The sequence below is a fragment of the Equus przewalskii genome, chromosome X, assembly GCF_037783145.1.
Source record: "Equus przewalskii isolate Varuska chromosome X, EquPr2, whole genome shotgun sequence".
NCBI lineage: Eukaryota > Metazoa > Chordata > Mammalia > Perissodactyla > Equidae > Equus > Equus przewalskii.
In genome coordinates this window covers 60,769,304-60,790,927 of record NC_091863.1, presented here as the reverse complement: position 1 = coordinate 60,790,927, position 21,624 = coordinate 60,769,304, and the positions used below count along the sequence as shown (strand labels likewise).

Below are 21,624 nucleotides of genomic sequence, written 5' to 3'. Positions count from 1 at the left end.
ATAACTTCTAAAATCACAAAGACATTTTAGTATCACCCAGTAATATATTATGGAGCAACTGAACCAACCGGACATTCTCAAAAGCATTCCTGCGGCTAGTCTTGAGTTTCTCAATGGTATTACTCAGGACTGGAACTTCTGTAAAATTTGATCAGATAAGACCTGTTCAGATATTGATTCATAACTCTATTTTGAAAATTCCCCACATAGTCTGAAACAAGGTAAGAATTGTTACACAATTTAGAGAAGGTGCATTGAAAATGCAAATATTTTGCTAGATTTTTCTGTCGCTCTAAATGACAAAAAAAGAAAAATGAGTCTTATAAATTAGGGTGGGGCACAAATTCCTCTTAACCTTGAAGATAGGACCACATCATTGTGAAAAAATGATGAAATCTGTTCTTATATGTAAGAAAACGTTGCATCCTCTTATTACTATAGCTTACTAGTCTACAAAAAAAACCCTTAAATGGAGTCCAGAAATAAGAATCTATTCCAGAAAGTGAGTGTTACTTTGTGTGAGGAGCCCTAGCTATGCTCCTACGGCTGAGCTACATATGCAGGGAAGTAGTGGACCTAGAAAACGGCCTGGCTCTTTAAAGATTTAAACCAAACTCCTGGAATTATACCCAGAAGCAGATGGCTGACCAGCTCTCCCTGTAGCTGCTTCTCTGCTGACAAAAGTAACTACACAACTCAGGAAAAATATGCTTTACGATGAGTAGCTTATAACCATGTACCCACGGCGAGTAAAGTTTTAAAAGGGTTTCAAATGTTTTCAGTTCTGAACAAAATCCTAAGCAGGAATCTCTGTTTGCAATATGGGCAGGGGATTCATGCTTCATTTCCCTAGAGAATATGCTGATTATTTCCCCTGCTTTCAAGCCAGCTCCCTTCTTGATTTTCCCACTTCTTTTAGTGGCAGCAAGACAATATAGTGGTTAACAGTATAAACACTGGAATCAGACTGCCTGGGTTAGAATTTGACCTTGGGCAAGTCATCTAACCTCTTGGAAACTCAACGAAATGAGGAACATAATAATACATCACAGGGTTGTGGTAAAGATCAAATGACATAATCAGTTTAATGGGCTTAGCACAGAATCTAGCATTTGATGTGTTTGACAAATGTTTAGTATTGTTATTATCAAGGGTACCACCATTTTCCGAATCTTGGATTCCCAGTCATTCAAAATGGAATTATTTTTTCTAATTTTTCTCCTTCATATGCTTTATCAGCACCAGACCTTGTAAAGCACGGCTCCTAAACATCTCTGGAAGTTATCCCCTTATTTTCAATATGGTAATCATCAATGTATTCCACCACCCCTCACTTGGAATATGGGAGTGCCCTCTGAATGGTTTCCCAGTACATCCTGCTGTTAGATTAATCTTCCTAAACAGAATGCTGGATGTAAAGCCATTGCAGGTGAGCTAGGAATTTAAACACTCCTACTAGCACTGGCTGTGGGTGGAACTACTCTGCTGGTTTGTAGAATTGCTATATCCTACTCCACAGCACAAGACCAGTGCTACCACTACAAAAATTGGAGAACTTATGACAAATACGTCATTGCCATAGGTGCAGTGGTGATATGCTCTATAAGGGCAAACTCGTGTCTGCTTTGCTCACCACTGTATTCTCATGGCTGATCACAGCACAAGGCAGTAGATCCTCAGTAAATATTTGATAAACAAATAAGTTAATAAATTAAATGGTATCATAGATGCCACTAGTAGCCTTATTTTTGTGTGAGTGAATTTTTGGTAATTTCAGATCATTCAAAGAGAGTTAACATGTTTTCTTGGCATCCAATTGTATGCCACGTTCCATTCAGCCTAAACTGTGATAATTTAGTCATCATCTGGCATGTGAGAACAGGGAAGTCATTTATAAACTTGAATGGTGTGCATTCAGACATGATTAACAATGAAAGCTGGAATCAGCATGGCAGCCAGATCCCCACAGTTTTCAAAGACAAGAAAGTAAGAAAAATTGATTCTAAGAAACCAGAAGTTGTTGCTGGGAAGGAAAGAGTATAAGAAACAGCTTAGCCAATGAGAAGTGTTTTTTAGTAGATAGAAATACGTTCAATATTGGTTTCTGCCCAATGGTCAGGTGGCAGATTATATTTTGAAATTCAAAAACATGAAGGAACTATTTTCCCTTCCTGAAATGGGCACTAAGAATGGGTGTTGTTGCTATTCTATAATTGTAACACAAATACTACTTATTTTTATTGAGAAAGTAACAGCAATATCTGCTAATCTGAGACCGTGCTTGCATCACATATGTGCAACAGCAGCAAAGGCCTTTAGAGAGGTGTAGATGCCATTCCTTACAGGGAGCATGGCATTAACAAACAGGAGATAGATAAATTTTTCAAAATCCAACAGAGAAGTTAGATGTTGATTTACGTGAATATTGTCAGAAGGTCTGACCTTTTCCAAGATGACCTATATCCAGATACTGTGGAGTCTTAAGCAGCTCTAGAAGCTAAAGAATAGTTGAAGGATAAAATTCATAGATCATCCTCATAACCTTGAAACACAGGTATGTTGCAGACTAAAAATAAGAATCCTGGCGGGACCAACTATTTCCCTCTCCTATCCTGTTAATAATTTGAAAGGTTTTTCCCCCTGCATTATCCTAAATGATCCTCACAGCAACAGGATGAAAATATTACACTATTCTACTGAGGAGAAAACTGAGGCGCAAGGAGGTGAGGTGACATGCTCAATGTCATATACTCAGCAATTCATCATATATTCCCTTGGTTATTTTTAGAGTTTGGGTCTATGCATCTGTAAAATGGAAATAATCCCTGCTCCTTCTGCCTGACCACATTTGAGGGAAGATACACTAAGATAATACATTACTATCTCATCAAGCACCTTGCACTTGGTAGGTAAATGTTTAGGAGCAATCTTTTGTTCAGCAATCTGTATGGTGTGGATCACAGGGTCAGAGTAGCACAGACTCTTTGTGAGTTGTCACAAAGTTGATGGCAAAGAGAAGGTAACTGTAAAGAGAAACATCCTAAGAAGTTGAGATTTCCTTAGCCTACACTAAAGGTTGCCTGATAAATTTTAAATTATAATGGCCAGACTTAACAAAGAATAAGTAAAAGAAGATAAGATGCTGATATTTCTAAGCAAACTCAAACTTCCTGCCCTGTGTAAGGCACAGGCTCCCCACTGTTCATTTCCCTTCATCTACCTTCCCATCTGCGGGCCTATCTGGGAAAATGAAGGCTGTCTTCACAAAGCTCCCACAGTTGAGACAGGCAACAGGCTTCAGAGTCAAGGAAACCTCTGTAGGTAAACTCCAACCTGGAATTTCTTGGACAGAAGGGTGGTGACTCTTAACATATTCAAGTTCCTTCAATAAGTATATGGGTAGATGGGGGATTCTCTAGCACAAGCTGGATTCTTTTATTTATTTATTTTTTTGATAAGTGTTATTGCCTTCACACATCAGATCCCTCTACTGTCTTTGGCAGCAGGACTATTTTTAAACTGTTTACCACTACCACCTCCAGTCACCAACCTTCACAGCATGAATTTCACATGGTGAGGTTCTCTATCAGTGTTACAATCAGAGAGAACCGATTGCGAACAAATAGCGTGATTACACTGGCTGAACATGTAAATGTTTCAAAAATAATTTTTAACTCAGCCCCTTTGAGATTATCGTTTTCCCACCAGAGCTGTGTTAGCATCTGGCTAAATTTTGTGTCCTCTACCCACACTTCCACCTTCCTAAACACATAGGTACACACACACTCCTGCTTTTCTCCCTGCAGATTTCACAGCTGGAGGCTGAAGAGAAAAAAGCTCTGAGCTGAGACCTTACTCTGGTTTCCCTGACCTGGGAGAGTGAAAAGATCTGGACTATTTCAGGGATTCACTCTGCGCTTTCCACCCTCCTCTATGTCTCATCATGTCCTACCTGCAAAATGGCAAATTGAGGAGGCAGGAGTCTTATATTTCTGATTTAGCATTGCTCTAGGTTGGGAAATTAAAATTACAAAGCAAACAAACGCGAAGAAAGAAAAAAAAATGTTGAGAGAATGAAACAAGTAACTATAAACGGGCTTCTGAGTGTTCTTTAAAGGGAAAGTATTATTATAAAGGTACAGAACAGTCATGGAGCTGTGCTTTGGGGACCTGGGTGGGTGCAGAGCTGAGGAAGCTTGGGTTGGTGCCAAGTTACAGTTCCTAGCCCTGCAGGGGGCCAGGCCCAAGTTTGGGAAAACAGAATCAGGGTCAGGGGCTATTGTGGCATGGACAGAGGCAGAAAGACACGACACAGCAGGCTTCCTTCCTGTCTTGCCCTTATCTTAGGGCGCAGAGAGTGGGTGGGAGCACGCCTGGAGTGCAGGTGAGGCACGTTGAGCCCCAGCCGGCCAGGGCCCCACCTCCCCTCCTTTTTTCCCACTGGCAACCCCCACCCCCATCCCAGCACTTGGACCCCCTCCCGCTCTTCCCTCGGCCCCTCCCTGGGCCCGCCCACGGTCTCCCACCCAGCTTGGGACTGCGTCATAAGTATCTCCAGACCTGGGCTTGCAGAAGCGTAAGGCAGACGGGGGAGAAAGTAGGTGCTGCTAGGGCCAGCGTGATCGTCTCCTTTTCCAACCTGCAGCCCAGGACGCTGATTCGAGCCGCGCCTTACCGCGCAGCCCGAAGATTCACCATGGTGAAAATTGCATTCAATACACCCACGGCGGTGCAAAAAGAGGAGGCGCGGCAAGACGTGGAGGCCCTCGTAAGCCGCACGGTCCGAGCTCAGATCCTGACCGGCAAGGTAGTTTTCCCCACTCCACCCCTGACTGCCTGCTAGGATCGGGAAGGTAGGGAGGAGGTGGCTGGGGGGAAGAAAGGAAGAAGGCGGCAGAAGACAAAATGAAAGCTGCCCCGCAGCTCCTGTGTTCCTGGGCGGTCCCCTCTGCGCTGTCCGTCGGGTTTGCCCGGTCGCCCCGGTTCTGTCTAGAACCTTTCTAGACACCTTTCGCTTGCCCATGCCCCACGCCCCTTAGCATCTCCGCTCGTCGCGCCACGTTCCGTCGGTTCCAGCCCACGCTGTACACAGCGGAGGGATATTGGAAGGAGTTTGAGGAGAACCTCTAGGACTCGACGTCAGCTTCTATCTGGGGGAATTTGCGGGGGGCTGAGGATCAAAGAGAGAGGTATGATCCCCAGTTCCCAGCTCCAGGGGCGCTCACAGCCTGCAAAGGGGTGGAGCGGACACGTAGGGTGAAGCAAGGGCCAGAGATTTAAGTCTTTTTTTTTTTTTCCTTTTGACGTGTGCGGAGTTCTATGAATCTGTCTTTCTAGGATCATTGAGTGTTTGTCGGGGTGGGTGGGGGACAAAGGGCAGCTTAGACTCGCAGAGGTATAAGTTGGGGCAAGTGTGTTTCTGTGCCCACCCGCCCATGTATATTTCCAATTTCTTCCTGGTCATAAGCGTCGTTCAGCATTCGGTAAAGGAGCTGTCAAAATTGAAATTGCTCTTAATTAGAATTTTGGATGTTCACTGTGCCCTCTTACTGCAAGAGCCTTGTATGTTTTCGGAGTGACATTTCCTAAAGAAAACACTCTTCTTCCTTAAAAAAAAGTTTGAGGGTTTTTTTTCCTTTTTCTTTTTTTGGTACTTCCTTTTTGAGCGATATCCCTCTACCCCACCTCCCCCATAGAGAGATCTGAAGCAAGTCCGACCTCATAGTTTAAACTTCTTGCATTGCCAGGAACTGGGGGAGTTCCCCGCCCCAAATGTTGGCCATTATTTATTTAACCAATTTCTGTTTCCTTTAAACATTTAACATGTTTTTTAATGTTTGCAAACTACCCATTTTCCTCAGTAAAATCTCAAACTTAAAACGCACAATCGTATTTTCTTGTTGTACAAAATCTGTGAAGTGTTGCAGCTTGCAGATCTGTCCTAACTTGTCTTTTTCTCTCTATAAAGTTTTAACTTTTGTGCTCAGAGGGGAGATTTGAAAAGTGCTTTGAGTGAAATGAGAACCCATGTAGTATCACTGATTATGTACACAATTTGAAATGCTAATGTGCTGATGCAGAATTTTTATCATGGAAGCCTTCGATGTTTAGCCCAGCGATGAAGCTAATTTTTGTGTATTATACGTTTCAGAACCCAAAAGTAATACCCTCTGCATTGTTGAGGTTTTGACTAAATGACAGAAGGTCAAATAAGTAATTGTTCTATTTACTTTGTAGGTGAAACATGGCCAGATTTTTTGGGAGGTCTAATTAGATGCCAGTAGTTAAATATAGCCACACAGTAATCCCTTTTTTCCCCTCACCACTAAAAACTTCATGACTTGTAGTTGGATTCAGTTAATATGCAAGCAATACTTCTGCCAGGCCTGTGGTGTGATGAGGAATAAACAAAAATGAGCATTTGCACTATGATCATATTTCTTTGTTAGGTGTTGGAGAAGCTCCTACAGGATCTTCTCCTGGCCACTATTGGACACTGATTTAATAATACTTGACACATTATATAGTGATGTATGTATTGATCAGCTCATCAGAGATTGAGCACAACAGAATATTATGTCAGAGGTGGTGTACAATGACTTTAGAGTATAGTTCAGAGAGAAATTAGCTATGGTAAGTGACAGTCTCCACTACTCTGAAGTCTAGAAATTTAAATGAAAAAAATCCTTATTCCTATATGGTGGATTTTTTTTTTTTTTTTGAAATTGACAATCTAATACTTAGACCTTTCTTAATAATAAACTGCCTGAATTATTGGAAGGAGAAATGTAATTGCAGTACAGATTGTTCTTCTCCTAGCTCAGTGACAAGAAAAAAAAGAAATTTATTCCTTTCAGCATTTGAAATTAAGTCATTTTGTGACTTATAGGTAAGTTTTTTCACCTTTCTGGACCTCAATTTAATAATCTAAAATATAATTTCGAAGCCTCTAGCTCTAGATTATGGTGATTCACATCATAATATATAGTTATCTTCATAGTGTTTATCTTAGGTTAAGGTTATTTAAATAAAAATAATTTAAAATTCTCGAAATTATTGGGACAAGGAAAAGCCTTCAAGGTTTATAGTGTATTAAGAGGATTTGAACTTAAATAAATTTAGCTAAAAAATGTGAATACCAAATTTCTTTGAATTTTAAAGAAAAATCTTTTTTGACAAACCTTTTAACAAATGGTTGCCTCTCCTTAGAATTCATGCGTTTGTTTTCACTAAATTCATTGAAGGTTAATTAGGTCCCCTAAGTATTATCCTAGTTGTCATGGAAAATAGCTAATGGCTTGAAAGACTAAAACAATTCTATTTACATACCAGTCTGAATGATTTACCCTATGATTACCAGAGATTAGATTTTTAAATTTGCTGACTTCATTTATTCTACCCTTGAGTAATAATGGTCTTGGGGCATATTGTGACATACAAGAATGGGATTGGAGGCCCCTTGGTCCACTCCCCTGGGAAGAGTACAGAGTTAATCAGTTACTTGTTTGCTTTGGATCTTTCTTGTTCCAATTCCTAAACAAATTATGGATTTCACAGAATTTTACAGTCACTGTTAAACACACAGCTTTTGTGCCTAGCTACCACAAATTCTGTACTTTAAAATCTATAGTGTTTTGCTCAGAACTTGGAAAACATTAGTTCATTCGTGAAATACACAGCTATAGAATATTGGTGACATTAGGAAGCCTAGTTTCTCACTAAAATTAGGAACATTATGAAATATATCTCACCTTCAATACTTTAATTTCTAACATAGAGGAAAATGGCATATACCTGCCTTATAGAACTCCTTCCTATAAAATTTAATTTTTAAAAAAACAGCTTTTTGAAAGTCAGTTAATAAATCAAAGGATTTTAATTCACTTTTTTACTTAGCAAATAAGTTGATTTACAAAAAATAGTAAAGAAACATAATTATATTCCAAAAAGTTAGTGATTCTATCCATGTATAAGTCCAAAAAGTGACAAACTTCCATTTATTAGAGTATAACTTATTGCATAAATGAATAGTTATTTTCAGCTGATTCTAGAAATGTTTATTTTGAAATAACTTCATATCTATGTTTGGGTTTGGAAATGCCAGAAGGAAGGTTAATATAATTGGAGAGAGATTTTCACATCTATTAAACATCAGAAATTGTCTTGAAATGATTTTAAGCTAGGATAACTTAATAACATCGTTTTAAAATATCTTGAATTTCAAGGAAGGTAAATTGTACACAGAAGCAACAATGTGTCTAAAAGTGCGATCTGGTTTTTGTTTTTGGTTTTGCTTTTTAATAAATAGGAGCTCCGAGTTGCCACCCAGGAAAAAGAGGGCTCCTCTGGGAGATGCATGCTTACTCTCTTAGGCCTTTCATTCATCTTGGCAGGACTTATTGTTGGTGGAGCCTGCATTTACAAGTACTTCATGCCCAAGGTAATAATAATTACAATTCTTACAATTTGGATTACTAATTGCTATACATTTAGTAGCAACTTAAATAATTCTGCGGTGGTCATCAGAGAAATGAAGGTTTAGGGAAAGTTTTCAGATTACCTCTCAGTTTATAAAGTTGATTTGTCTTCACGGTGATAACTGTAATCAACAATCCTCAGCTTGGCAAACAGTACAGTGAATTGATATGACTGTGAGAAATGATTCAGATGTCATGACAGTGAGTATCAGAAGGTTTTAATTCTCTCTTCTTTGTCTTTAGAATACCATCTACCATGGAGAGATGTGCTTTTTTGATTCTGAGGACCCTGCAAATTCCCTTCGTGGTGGAGAACCCTACTTTCTGCCTGTGACCGAGGAGGCTGACATTCGTGAGGATGACAACATTGCAATCATTGATGTGCCTGTCCCTAGTTTCTCTGACAGTGACCCTGCAGCAATTATTCATGACTTCGAAAAGGTGGGTTTCTCATTCTTCTAGGTATTCCTGAGTTTCCTTTTTTCTTAATTCATTAGTAAGTGTTAAATCTGTTCATGAATGTACATCTTTTTGCTGCAAAGTCCTTTTCACTTTTTTGCTACCGAATATGCATTAGTTGATTTTGAAATGATGTAGCTGCTTGTGCTAATAGTAGTTGGAACATCTGCAGCATCTCTACTCGCTATAGCATAACTAACTTTTTCCCCTCCCCACCAGGGCATGACTGCCTACCTGGACTTGCTGCTGGGAAACTGCTATCTGATGCCCCTCAATACCTCCATTGTTATGCCTCCAAAGAATCTGGTGGAGCTCTTTGGCAAACTGGCAGTATGTATTTTGGATGTCAAATTTTTATATAAGCATTTCCAAATAATTTTGCTTCCTCATTTAAAAAAATTGATGATTTGAGCCAAAACATTCCATTTCATTGAAATAATTTTCAAATAAAAACTATTCTGTGAACCTAAAACTGCTCTAAGAAATAAAGTCTATTAAAAAAAGGATATCTGCTATAGGTAAGGATTTAAAGTGTTTTAAAAAGTTTTCATTTCCATTTTTTTTTAATTTTTAGAGAGGCAGATACCTGCCTCACACTTATGTGGTCCGTGAAGACCTGGTTGCTGTGGAGGAGATTCGTGATGTTAGTAACCTTGGCATTTTTATTTACCAACTTTGCAACAACCGCAAGTCCTTCCGCCTTCGTCGACGAGACCTCTTGCTGGGTAGGCAGTTCATTCCTTCTTTTACTCTGTGTTATCGGGACAGTGAAGGAGAGTGGGAGTGCAGTACAGGGGAAAGTGGAGAGCAAATATACATATGTTTTCATTTACATAAAAAATTAAAAAGTCACTATTTTATGCATTTCCTCACAGGTTTCAACAAACGTGCCATTGATAAATGCTGGAAGATTAGACACTTCCCCAACGAATTTATTGTTGAGACCAAGATCTGTCAAGAGTGAGAGGCAACAGAAAGAGTATCCTTAATAAGAAGAAGTCAGAAATTTACAATACGACTTCAACATTAAAGTGTGTGAGATACTCAAGATATTTACTCATGCATTTACTCTATTGCTTATACTAAAAAACAAAAAAACAAAAAAAGGGAAAAAATGTACTAACCACTGCAAGCTCTTGTCAATTTTCAGTTTAATTGTCATTGCTTGTTGTTTGAAACTGAAATTAAATAATTCTTATGTTTTCTTTTGAATTTATAGGGTTTAGAGTTCTGAAAGCAGCATGAACGTGTCAGCTAACATCCTGACAATAAATCCCATCCTTTGCGATTTGTTTAAAGTAAGCTCTTCACTCAATCATAGGGTAGAGCGTATTTTACATTTAAAATATTTTAAATTGTTTTTGACTTTTTTCTGTAAAGTATGTCCAATCTCTTACCATTGTTTTTTGTTTTTCATTTTGTGCAACTTTCCTGAATTTAGAAATTGCATCTTTGCATTTCTGTTAGGTGCTGTGTAACAGATCTGACTTATATGTGAAAAAATTTCATAAAAAAGTCACTCTAATGCAGTGGTTCTTTTTCACTGATATGTGTATTGTGAAATCCACAAAACTGTACAAGTGCTGAATGCTGTAAGGAATTTAGGTTGTATGAATTCTACAACCCTATAATAAATTTTTCCATATTCAACAACTGTTTCTCACTTGAGGTATACTTAATGTGAACAATTAACATTACTTATTTAGCTTTGGCTTACCTGAAACAGATCTAAAATTATGAGCTTAGCTTTGCCCTTATTCCCACCTCCACACATTTGTATTTTATCATTTCGTATTTTACTTCTTTTTTGATAGTTTATCAATTACTGTTTTATAAATACTCCATAATAAGCTTATATGTGAATTCAACTATTTAAGAGTTTTCAGGCCCATAGCAATTTCAAACTTTTAAATGTGTTTCTTTTTCATAAAAATATAAAACTCATAGATGCCTGTAATAGGTCACAATGAACTAACCTTGGATAAGATGTCGATGACTTTTAATAACTTCATAAGCTATGATCTCTACTTACTTACCGAAGGGTATAAATTCCATAGAATGGGGGCCAGTGCTTTAGACTTTCTATAGTTTTAGGTTAAAAATTGTTCCTGGGGCCAGCCCATTGGTGCAGCGGTTAAGTTCACACGTTCCGCTTCTCGGTGGCCCGGGGTTAGCCAGTTTGGATCCCGGGTGCAGACATAGCAGTGCTTGGCAAAAGCCATGCTGTGGTAGGTGTCCCACATATAAAGTAGAGGAAGATGGGCATGGATGTTAGCTCAGGGCCAGTCTTCCTCAGCAAAAAGAGGAGGATTGTGGTAGTTGGCTCAGGGCTGATCTTCCTCAAAAAAAAAAAAATCGTTCCTGATCACCTGCTGGTAGTGACTGTTGATTACTTTCGGTAGCCAAAGCTGTACCTAGTCGAATACATAGCCCTAAATACTCTCTTTAAAAAAAGAAATACATTAACTGAATATTTAACTTCAAGAAGTTAAAGAGGCAGTCAAGAGACAAGGTTTTCTCATGAACAGCTATCAAACCAAAGCAAAATTTACAATAATTTTGAAGGTGACATTCACATAAGATAGAGGATATGATTCCAAGAAAGAGGTCCTAGTATGTAAAACAACATGATCCTAAAGGAAGTTCCATGTAGTGAGATGCATTGTTTATTAAATGTGGCTAAATGAAAAAATAAAACAAAAGTCCTAGTTGCTAAGGTATGTAATAAGATAAGGCTAGCAGCCCCCCAAGTGCAACCTCTGGTAAATTTTCACTACCAATAAATATTTTGAAAAATAGAAAACCCTCAGAAACACTAAAAGTGTAACTGAATGAAAAATTAATGCTGGATTCTGTGAGGAATTGATATGTGATGGAGACTAGCTCTCCTCTCACTCAGAACCCAGGATCTATATCAACCAGAAAAGTGGGCAGTCATCTATCTAAGAAATGTTCTGTGAAGCATAGTTCTAGGTTTCATACCTTGTGCTACTTTTTCCTTCTATCCCTTCACCCACCCTCACCTAATTATTAATTGACTCGATTGATGGATTGATTGATTCATTCATTCATTCACTCGTTTGCCAGGCAGTATTCCAGGCACTGGGGATATGTACCGTTGTGAGCAAAACAGACATTGACACCACCCCTGTTGAGCCTCTGGCCTCCTGGGGGGAGAAAGACTTTTTGTCCAAATAATTGCAGTATTTTGTTATAAAGAAAAAATATAGAATGCTTATGAGAGTTTATAACGAGGATGCCAATCCTGGACTATTAATGAAGTCTGAACAAGAATGGAAAATCTGAGCTGAGCGTTGAAAGATGAGTAATATAAATGAAGTAAATGAAAGGAGAACATTTCAGTGAGAAGAAAGTGGGAGCTAAGTTCCTGAGGCAGTAGGGAGTGTGGTTGTTGGAGAAAGTGAAAGAAAGAGAGGCACATGGAGTAAAGAGAATTGTATGAAAAGAAATTGGCAAAATAGACAAGTGTCCAGATCATGTAGGACCCAGTAGGATAGTTTTAAAAATGTATCATTCTTAAAGTAGTGGTAAACCATTGAAGGATTTTAATTAGAATTATGGAAGGGAACAAATTGGTATTTTTAAATTATCACATTGGCTGCAGTGAGAAAAGGGAAGGAAGTAAGACTAGTTAGGAGGTTATTTCAGAGGTTCAAGCAAAATATGATACTAGATTGGACTAGGAAAGTAAGAGTGATGAAAGAAAGAAAGATAGGAAATGGAGATATATTTTTAGTATAAAGTTAACAGAAAATAGTTATGGATTGGATGTGTAGAGTAAGGAGTGTCAAGGGGTTTTGTCATTGATGACTCCCAGGTTTTTGGCTTACACACTTGAATGAAAGTGTATAAGGACTTGGCCCTGCAGATCCCAGAACTTACTCAGGGTAGATAGAGGGAAATCCATACTTTACATGTCACTCAGAATCTTGGCAAAAACAGATGGCACTCTCAAACAGGATAATGAAAAGAGATTAATAAAGGGACAATGGTGTAAGAAATGTTAATAGAAACAAGTTTTGGTGAAGCTCACTAGGACTAGAAACACTGAAGAACTCTTTGAACCCTAGCTTTGAAGATTCAGGGGAAAAGAATGATTCCCAGAACCTAGAAAAACTAGTTATAAGTGTGGACTTTCTCTGACAGGAGCTGTGGCCTTTGGTAAAAAGACGAAGCGAATTTGCCCTTTAATCTCCTGATAGTGTCCCCTATGAGCCAAACTCAACTACAAGCCAGAGAGAAAGGAGTGCATTGATGCAGTCCACAAAGGTTAACCTCCTGGTTATAAGCAGAATGGGTAAGAGTGAAGAGTGGTTCTGGAGAACAAAGCAGGGAATATCCAGCACAACCCATTCTTTTTTCTACTCAGCATCCACTCTTATTGTTTGTCCAGATAACATATTCATGTTTCCAAAATAAAGAACACACAAATTCCCGTCAGCTACCATCTAATTGCAAGGTAACATCAATTAAATGATTGTTTCCACCAGAAAATAAGATGTTAGTTACCACCATTGCTCTTTATTTAAGTATGCGGGGCTGGAAAGAAGGGAAAAAGAAACAAAGTAAAGCACTGCTTCTTCAGCCCCTAATTTTCTAGCTGCTTATGAGTCCTAAGTTGATAATCATAGTTTTTTCGTTTGCCACAACCAATTCCTTTTCCTCCTTTGCCCTCTGCAGCATCTTGGCTGGGTACGTTTTGTTTTACTTAGTGAAATAACCCAAACCTTTATCAGTGCAGCATCTGGATCTTTTGACAATCCTATATTTGTTGTAGTTTTCATTGATTATGCCTATTTGGCAAGAGAGTAAAAGAGGCACCTCAGTGAATCCATTGGGTTCCAATAATAGTCCTCCTTGGGGCTGGCCGGGTTTGCATAGTGGTTAAGTTTGGCTTGCTCCGCTTTGGCAATCCAGATTCACGGGTTTGGATGCCAGGTGCAGACCTACATCATTCCTCAAGTCATGCTGTGGTGGTGACCCACATACAAAAAAAGGGGAAGATTGGCATAGGTATTAGTTCAGGGCCAGTCTTCCTCACACCAAAAGAGAGGATTGGCAACAGATGTTAGCTCAGGGCTGATCTTCCTCACCAAAAAAAAATATGTATATATGTACTCCTCCTTAGCTTTATTGTGTAACAGCAACCCAAATTCCCTTTGATAATCTGAATCCAGAACCCCAGCCTGTACGGTGATTCTGTGCCTGTTAATTCATAAGGAGCCTCAAATAGCTAAGAATCAGCCTCAGCTTCCAATTTAATGAAACCATGACTCTCTTCTTTGGTGGAAGCATTCTACTCTTGAGTAGTAGGACATCTAACCCCACCAAACCCAATATCATGGTAACAGGAAACAAAAATATCTTTCATTGAATTGTTAGATAAAATAATGAGAGGGGCAACTCTCACCTCCACCCATTGGTTCCTGGCTATGGGGGAGAGGACATCATTTATTGACTGCTGCTGTAAGGTTTCTGTCTCAACTAGAACAATCACTGAATCTTCAGGATACCATTCTTTGTATCTAATTTTAAGGATTCATTGCATCAGATAATACTACTTTTATGATGAGTAGTTTGGGTTTCATAGTAACTGTGTCCCATAGTAAGGCATTCGGGCTCTTACTAAGTGTGTTAAAAATACAGCAGTAATATTTCAAATTGAGAATAGTTGTCAGAAGAAGAGGGCATGACCTTACTCAAGATTCTTAGGAGTTGGCACCGTGCTCATCCTAGAGTATCTTTGCCACAGAAACTTCCAATACCATTGTGTGTGCTGGGTCATAAGGCCCAAGTAGCAGAGCAACTTAAACTGAAGCCTAGATATACTTTAGAGTATTCCTTGCTCTAGAACATACGCAAGACTGACAGCCTTATGTATTACCTGGTTAATAAGTTTAACCAGCAAGCTAAAGTATGGTGTATGTTACCTTCGAAATCCTGAAAGTTCTACCAATTGTATCTCTTTCTTCGTGATGGACAGTTCAAGGCGCAAGAATTGTTTTGCACTTTAGAGGGGATATCCTGACAGGCACCAGGCCACTGGATCCCTAGAAAACAACAAAGGTGTGACAGGCCTCTGAACATGCATGTCTTTCCTGCAACACTTATAATGCTTGTTACCTCCTGCTCATCAGGTTCACTTAGCATAATGTCTTCAAAGTTATGGAGCAGCATGATGATTAAGAGGATATCAATAAAATTAAGGTTACTCTCAACCAAATTTTAACAGAGTGCAGAAAAGATTATATAGACCTAATATAAGAAAGGGAAGACCACATGAAGGCAAACTGCTTCTGATTTTCTTTACTGACAGAAATGGAGGAGGAGAAAGGGATTTGCCATGGAGATGACTGCATATTAACTGCCAGTATCTGTGTTGATTTGCTTCAATAAAGACATTACATCCAGAGCTGAAGCTGAATTAACCTCATGCTCTGATTAAGTTTGCAATAATCCCCAGTCATTCTCTTAAGATACACTTAGCTTTTGCCTCCAGTCAAATAAAATTAAATGGCAATATGGTAGGACATACCGTTTTTGGATCTTTGAGATCTTTGATGATGGTACTAAACTCGACAATTCCTTCCCCTTTTGGTTTTCTGTCTTGGCAAGGTATAAGGAGAATTGGGGTATGGAGAGTTCTGGTGACTCTCATTTGCCCCTTCCTTCTATAATAGCTCTCTCTCCCTGAATTAGGGAACCTATGTGGGGATTCTTCTAGTTGTCCAATAACTTCCAGAAAAATCTCGGTATTTTCTTTTTATCCAGTATTCCTGGTAAATGGACTTGGGTCATTCTGGACAAGGAATGAATGAATACTAAAAGTATACAACTGTGGTTCCATTTCAGGCTTATTCATAAAAGGCACCCAGACTCCCTCAAGCAAAGGTTTCCAATTTTGTGAATAGTCACAGGTATAGAAACTAGGTACAAGGCTGCATATCCCACGATAATCTTTCAAATTAGATTGCTTCCTAACATACCTCAAAGTTTTTCTGTATAAATGCATCAAGCAGCATCTTAATAGCTTGCCTTTTTCATGCTTAAAGATGCCATGGCTAATTAGCCATTACCAGAGAATCTTGAGACACAGAATACTTGGTTAGTGCTTCAGCTCTGTGGTTTATCTAATATATCAATTGCTTTCACCTTGTCTGTGATAGTTAAGAGACGTTAAGTATGACAGGGAAGTTCTCGCATGTCAACCTCATTCATTATCAGCCATTCTTGAGTTCAAATTTCAATTTAGACAACCTAGGAGACAACACCATTCTTCAGTGCTCAAGTCGACATATAATATCACCAAATCTAGATGAATACTGGCATACCAATGAATTTGGCCTGATTAAGTCTTGTATTTCGTCCTCCATGGTCTAACCCTTAGAATCAACTCTCATGTATGCTTCCATCTTTCTGAAGATACATATTGTCAACACGCACAACTCTTTTGATCTCAGGGTAGCATGTAAATTTTTCTTAATGGGGAACAAAAGGCTTGTATATCACACCAAAAGAGTTGTATCTTAATATAACTCAGATAGAAGGGTATAATAGAAAGCTTGAATATGTTTAAATATTGACAGGAAGAGACCATTAGAGAGGCACAGGTTGAAGATACAAGAGAGATGGGGACATTAGTGGAGCTAGGTCCTTGAGAAAGTGGTAAAGAAGGGAATCCAAAGCATGAGCAAAGAGATTATCCTTAGGGAAAAAAGAGTTAGATCTCTTCCATTGAGCTAGAGAAAAGAATAGGAGATTGTTGACAAAGTTTGACTTTGATATTTCAAAGTTCAGGATAACGAATTTGATATTTTAAAGTCCAGGATAATGATAAGGTTGAGAGTATGATTGTGGGAGTAGATGACAGAAGGGGAGTGGAAGTAAAGGACTCTGGTGATGAGGAAATTAAGAACCAAGAGGCCAGTAAATTGGATGTGTATTCAACATGGTTGTTGATATAGCTGAGAATAGTAACAGAACCTGAGAGAGAAAGAGAGGCAGGTGCCAACATTTTCAATAAATGATTAGCAGGAAGAGGGGGAATGACTAGGAGGTAAGCATTTTCTGGCAACAAGGAGTGGATGGTAAAGTCAGAAGTGATGAGCCCCAATGGCAAAGAGATTTTATATGGGATAAGTATTGATGGTCTGAATGTATGTATGATGAGATTTTAGGAGCAAAGCCATTAAAATCAGCAACAAGAGAAGGATTCTTCTATTAGTGCTACTGTTCAATGCAATACCACCATTATTTGCAAATATTTTTCTATATAGAAAATCCAGAAGAAATGACTGATAAACTATTCAAACTAATAAGATAACTGAGAGGAATATTTTATAAAACATGTCAAATTTATTCTAAAATCTACATGGAAGAGTAAATACAGAAAAGTGGTCAAAATAATTTTGAAAGAGTGTAACAAAACGGTTGGTTTTTCTCTACCGTATATCAAAATTTAACCTGAAGTTTTAGAATACGTTACCTTAAAACAATAAAATATTCATGTTGGAAAACAATCAAGAGTCTGGTTAATATATGTGTGTGTGTGTGTGTGTGTGTGTGTGTGTAGTATAATATGATAAGATATAAGTAATCTGATATTAGTATAAAACAAAACAGACATATTAAATCAGGGAGAAGGTTGAGCTAGTCAATGAATGTTTTTGGAAAAATCGATTATCCATAGAGAAAACAATGTTAGAATGTAAGTGTACACAATTAACAAAGCATTTTTCCCAGTGTATCAATGACGTAAATGCAAAAAGAAGCAAACATAAAAGTAATAAAAGGAAATATAGAAGAATTTTATATGACCTTGAAATAGGGAAGGATTCCTTAAACAAAGGAAGCAAAAATTATCAAGGAAAACAACTAATACTTTACTACATCAAACACTTAAAATCTTTGTTTCCTGAAAACAGACAACAGACTGAAGGATGATATTTATAATGTATATAACTGATAAAATATCCAGAATTTGTTTTTAGAAAGCTTCTACAAAATAAATAAGAAAAATGAGCAAAGGATATAAAGAGACAAGTCACAAAAAAGTAAGAAGAAATAACAACAAACCTAGGAAATGATTCTCAATCTCTCTAGTTATCAAAGAAATAGAAATTAAATAAAATGAGATATAGGCATGCTTTATAACTCAGCAATTTCCCTACTTGGTTATGCTGCAAAAAAATTCATACATGTGTTCAAAGAAGCATATATTTGATGCATTAAATTACTGTATATCAATCTAGTCAGATTGCCGGGAGTTGTTTGTAGAAGTGAAAATTAGAAATAAAATGAATATTCATGAGTAGTAATAGATGACATTTATTGCATGATTCCCATGTAGCAGGTGCTGTCTTGAGTGCTTTACATGTATTACCACCTTTAGTCCCCACAACAACCACATGAGGAAAATATTATTATCTGCATTTTGTTGATGAAAAAGAATGTCACAGAAAGATTAAGTAACTTGCTGCAAGGTTCCAAGATTTCAGCCCAGCAATTTGACTAACCTTCTTAACCACTGTGATATTATGCAGTGAATTGGCTAAATAGACTGTAGTATATTAACCATGGATCTAAAAAATTAGGTACAGCTAAATTTAGATCTCCAACATGTAGATCTTTAATGAGGCAGAAGTTAGTGCAAAAATCTCCAATATACATTCCAGAATGAAAAAGTGAGTTGCAGAAATATGTCTGGTATGATAGCATTTATTTTTTTAATTTCCTATGCATACCATATATTTTCTATGTGTACATAGAAATACATTAAAAACACAAAGAAAAATGTTTAAAAGGAAGGAAGAGAGTGGATGGAACAGAAATTAAGAGTGGGAGGTTCAAAGGAGATTTTAGCTTTTTTTATAATATATTAATTTTATAAATTAATATTTTAAAAAAGTGAAAAAACTTTTCATTTGACTTTTTTTTTGAGGAAGATTAGCCCTGAGCAAACATCTGCTGCCAATCCTCCTCTTTTTGCTGAGGAAGACTGGCCCTGAGCTAACATCTGTGCCCGTCTTCCTCTACTTTATATGTGGGACACCTACCACAGCATGGCTTGCCAAGCGGTGCCATTGTCTGCACCCAGGATCCGAACCGGCAAACCCCAGGCTGCCAAAGTGGAACGTGCGAACTTAACCACTGCACCAGTGGGCCAGCCCCTCATTTGATTTTAAAAACAAAACACGGAAGCAACAACAAACTATTCAGAAATCAATGGTAATGATAAATATCAAAGCCTTTGGATGAAGTATAGCTAGAGAAAAAAATCAGTCTTAAACATCTTCATTATTTACCAGAAGGAATAGACTAAGATTTTAATTCAAGAAGTTTTACAAAAGCACAAAAGTTGATGAAAAGAGAGTAGTAGAAATAAATTAAAAAACAATAAAAATATTTTTAAAATTAAAATGTAATATAAAATTAAATGTTCATTCTTAAAAATATCAATTAGGCAGACAAGGCTTTAGCAAAGCTATTTAAGAGATTTTTAAATGAAAGGGGGGCAAAAGTGCAAAAGTTATAGGAATTAGAAAACTGATTTAACCACAGATACAAAAAAAAGTTTGTTTAAATTGTAAGAGACTATTATGCAAAACTCCTAACCTACTCTGTCAGAGTCCAGGAAAAAACAGATGGCATACTCAAATACTTTAACTGCAGAAAGTGTGATGAAAAGGTTATTTACAGACGTACAGTCAGGGTGAAGAAAATCAGCAGGCAATGTTGAAATACCCGGGGAAAAGCTGGAGGGTGAAGCTATTACCACTGTTAGCTGAAAGGAGCAAGGGAGAGATGGTGTTAACAGAGCCAGTGAGAGCTAGAAATATGGAAGTGAGAATACCCAATAGGAGCTGTTGCTATAGAGTTATATGGCCACTGCCAGAACTGTGGCTTCCTTCTTTCAGTAGCATAAATTTTCAAGGTTCATCTATGTTGTAGCACTTATCAGTACTTCATTCCCTTTTATTGCCAAATATTATTACATTGCATAGATATATCACGTTTTGTTTATCCAATCATCAGTTGATGGAGATTTGCATTGTTTCCACTTTGGAGCTATTATGAATAACATTGCAACGAACAATTATATTCAAGTTTTCATATAGGCATATGTTTTCATTCCCCTTAGGTAGATACCTAAGAGCAGAATTGCTGGGTCATATAGGAAGTCTATGTCGACCTTTTTGAGGAACTTCTAGGCTGTTTTCTAAAGTGACTGCATCATCCAATTCATTTTTCAACTCTGATAGCCCAAATTGAAAAAAATGTTGGAGTTTCTCAGGGTTTGATCCTGGGCCTTTTCCCTTCTCAGTACTGGAATGTTCTCATAAATTTTGAATTCGAATGACTTGAAGTGGTTCTTGTACTTTCCGCTGGAAAAAAAGACTTCACTACTCCTTTTAACTCGTAGAGTGGTTATATATCAATAAGAAAAATACAACTTGCCCATTAAAATTGAGTAAATGTTTGGAGCCAAGAATATACAGAAGAAAAAAATCTCTAGAAATAGCTAATAATCCAGTAATTGAAGGGACACAAATTAGACTGAGACTATTTTTCACTAATCAACTAGTAAACAGTAAGACAGTGTCTGTGAAGATATGGTAATAATAGCTATTATGTTTTTGAGTGCTTTATGTAAGCCAGGTACTTTACATGCATTATTTCATTTAATTCTAATGAAAATAATATCAAGTACACAGGTGCTTTTATTAACCCTATTTTATAGTTCAGAAGACTGAGGATAAGAGAGGTTAAGTAACATGCCTAAGTCACACAGCTAGTAACTTGTGGGACTGGTATTTGGATCCAGATAGTCTGACACCCGTCCCTCTGCATCTATGATTTTATGCCCACAAAAATGAATGTTCCCTGTTCCCTTGATCTAGGCTTTTTCTTCCTATCTGCATACCTGGGTTAAAGGAGGTCTAGCAAAATAACGCAAAGAAGTGACAATATGAGAGGGGATTAATAAGAGCAATAAGATGGTTGGTTTGTCCTGTACATGTTCTTCTTTGGAGAATAAGGAAAAATTAAGTTTAATCAAAGAGAGAAAAATAAGGAGCCGTACTTCCCTTCCAAGGACTACAGAACCTCAGGCTTTGACTATGCAGGGTAACGTCAAAATGGAACCAGAACCCTGTAGTGGAGAGAAAGCTGGAGTGGAACATACAGAAGAATTGGAGTATGAGAGTCCCCAGCAGAGGCTTAGATTTTTTCAAAACTCAATCCAATGGAGAAAATACAAACATTTCATATTATCCTATGGCTTTTTTGCTTAATTCATTATTATTGAAAATTTCAAACATGTACAATGATAGAATAATATAATTAATCCATATTTACTCATGACCCAATTTAATTCTTATCAATTCATGGCCAATGCTGATTCATCTATATGCCTATACTAATTGTTAAAAAAAATCTTGGGGGCAAGCCCCGTGGCCGAGTGGTTAAGCTTGTGCGCTCCGCTGCTGCAGCCCGGGGTTTCGCTGGTTCGGATCCTGGGCGAGGACGTGGCACTGCTCATCAGGCCACGTTGAGGCATCATCCTACACGCCACAACTAGAAGGACCTGTAACTAAGATATATAACTAGGTACCAGGGAGGATTTGGGGAGATAAAGCAGAAAAATAAAAAAGATTGGCAACAGTTG

At 37.9% G+C, this 21,624-nt stretch overlaps 1 protein-coding gene across 3 annotated transcripts; it reads left to right on the top strand.

The window, feature by feature from the left end:
* The first annotated feature begins 4,214 nt into the window (after positions 1-4,214).
* Positions 4,215-10,589, top strand: ITM2A (integral membrane protein 2A). Of its 3 annotated transcripts, XM_070605924.1 has the most exons (7): positions 4,215-4,384; positions 4,646-4,807; positions 8,309-8,440; positions 8,721-8,918; positions 9,156-9,266; positions 9,511-9,661; positions 9,812-10,589. In XM_070605924.1, the coding sequence occupies exons 2-7, from the start codon at positions 4,697-4,699 to the stop codon at positions 9,898-9,900; spliced, it is 792 nt and encodes a 263-aa protein (XP_070462025.1). In that variant the 5' UTR covers positions 4,215-4,384; positions 4,646-4,696; the 3' UTR covers positions 9,901-10,589. The 3 variants fall into 3 exon arrangements, with proteins under 3 accessions (XP_070462025.1, XP_070462026.1, XP_070462024.1); XM_070605925.1 differs by lacking the exon at positions 8,309-8,440 and having other exon boundaries at positions 4,360-4,384; XM_070605923.1 differs by lacking the exon at positions 4,215-4,384 and having other exon boundaries at positions 4,517-4,807.
* The last annotated feature ends 11,035 nt before the right edge of the window (positions 10,590-21,624 follow it).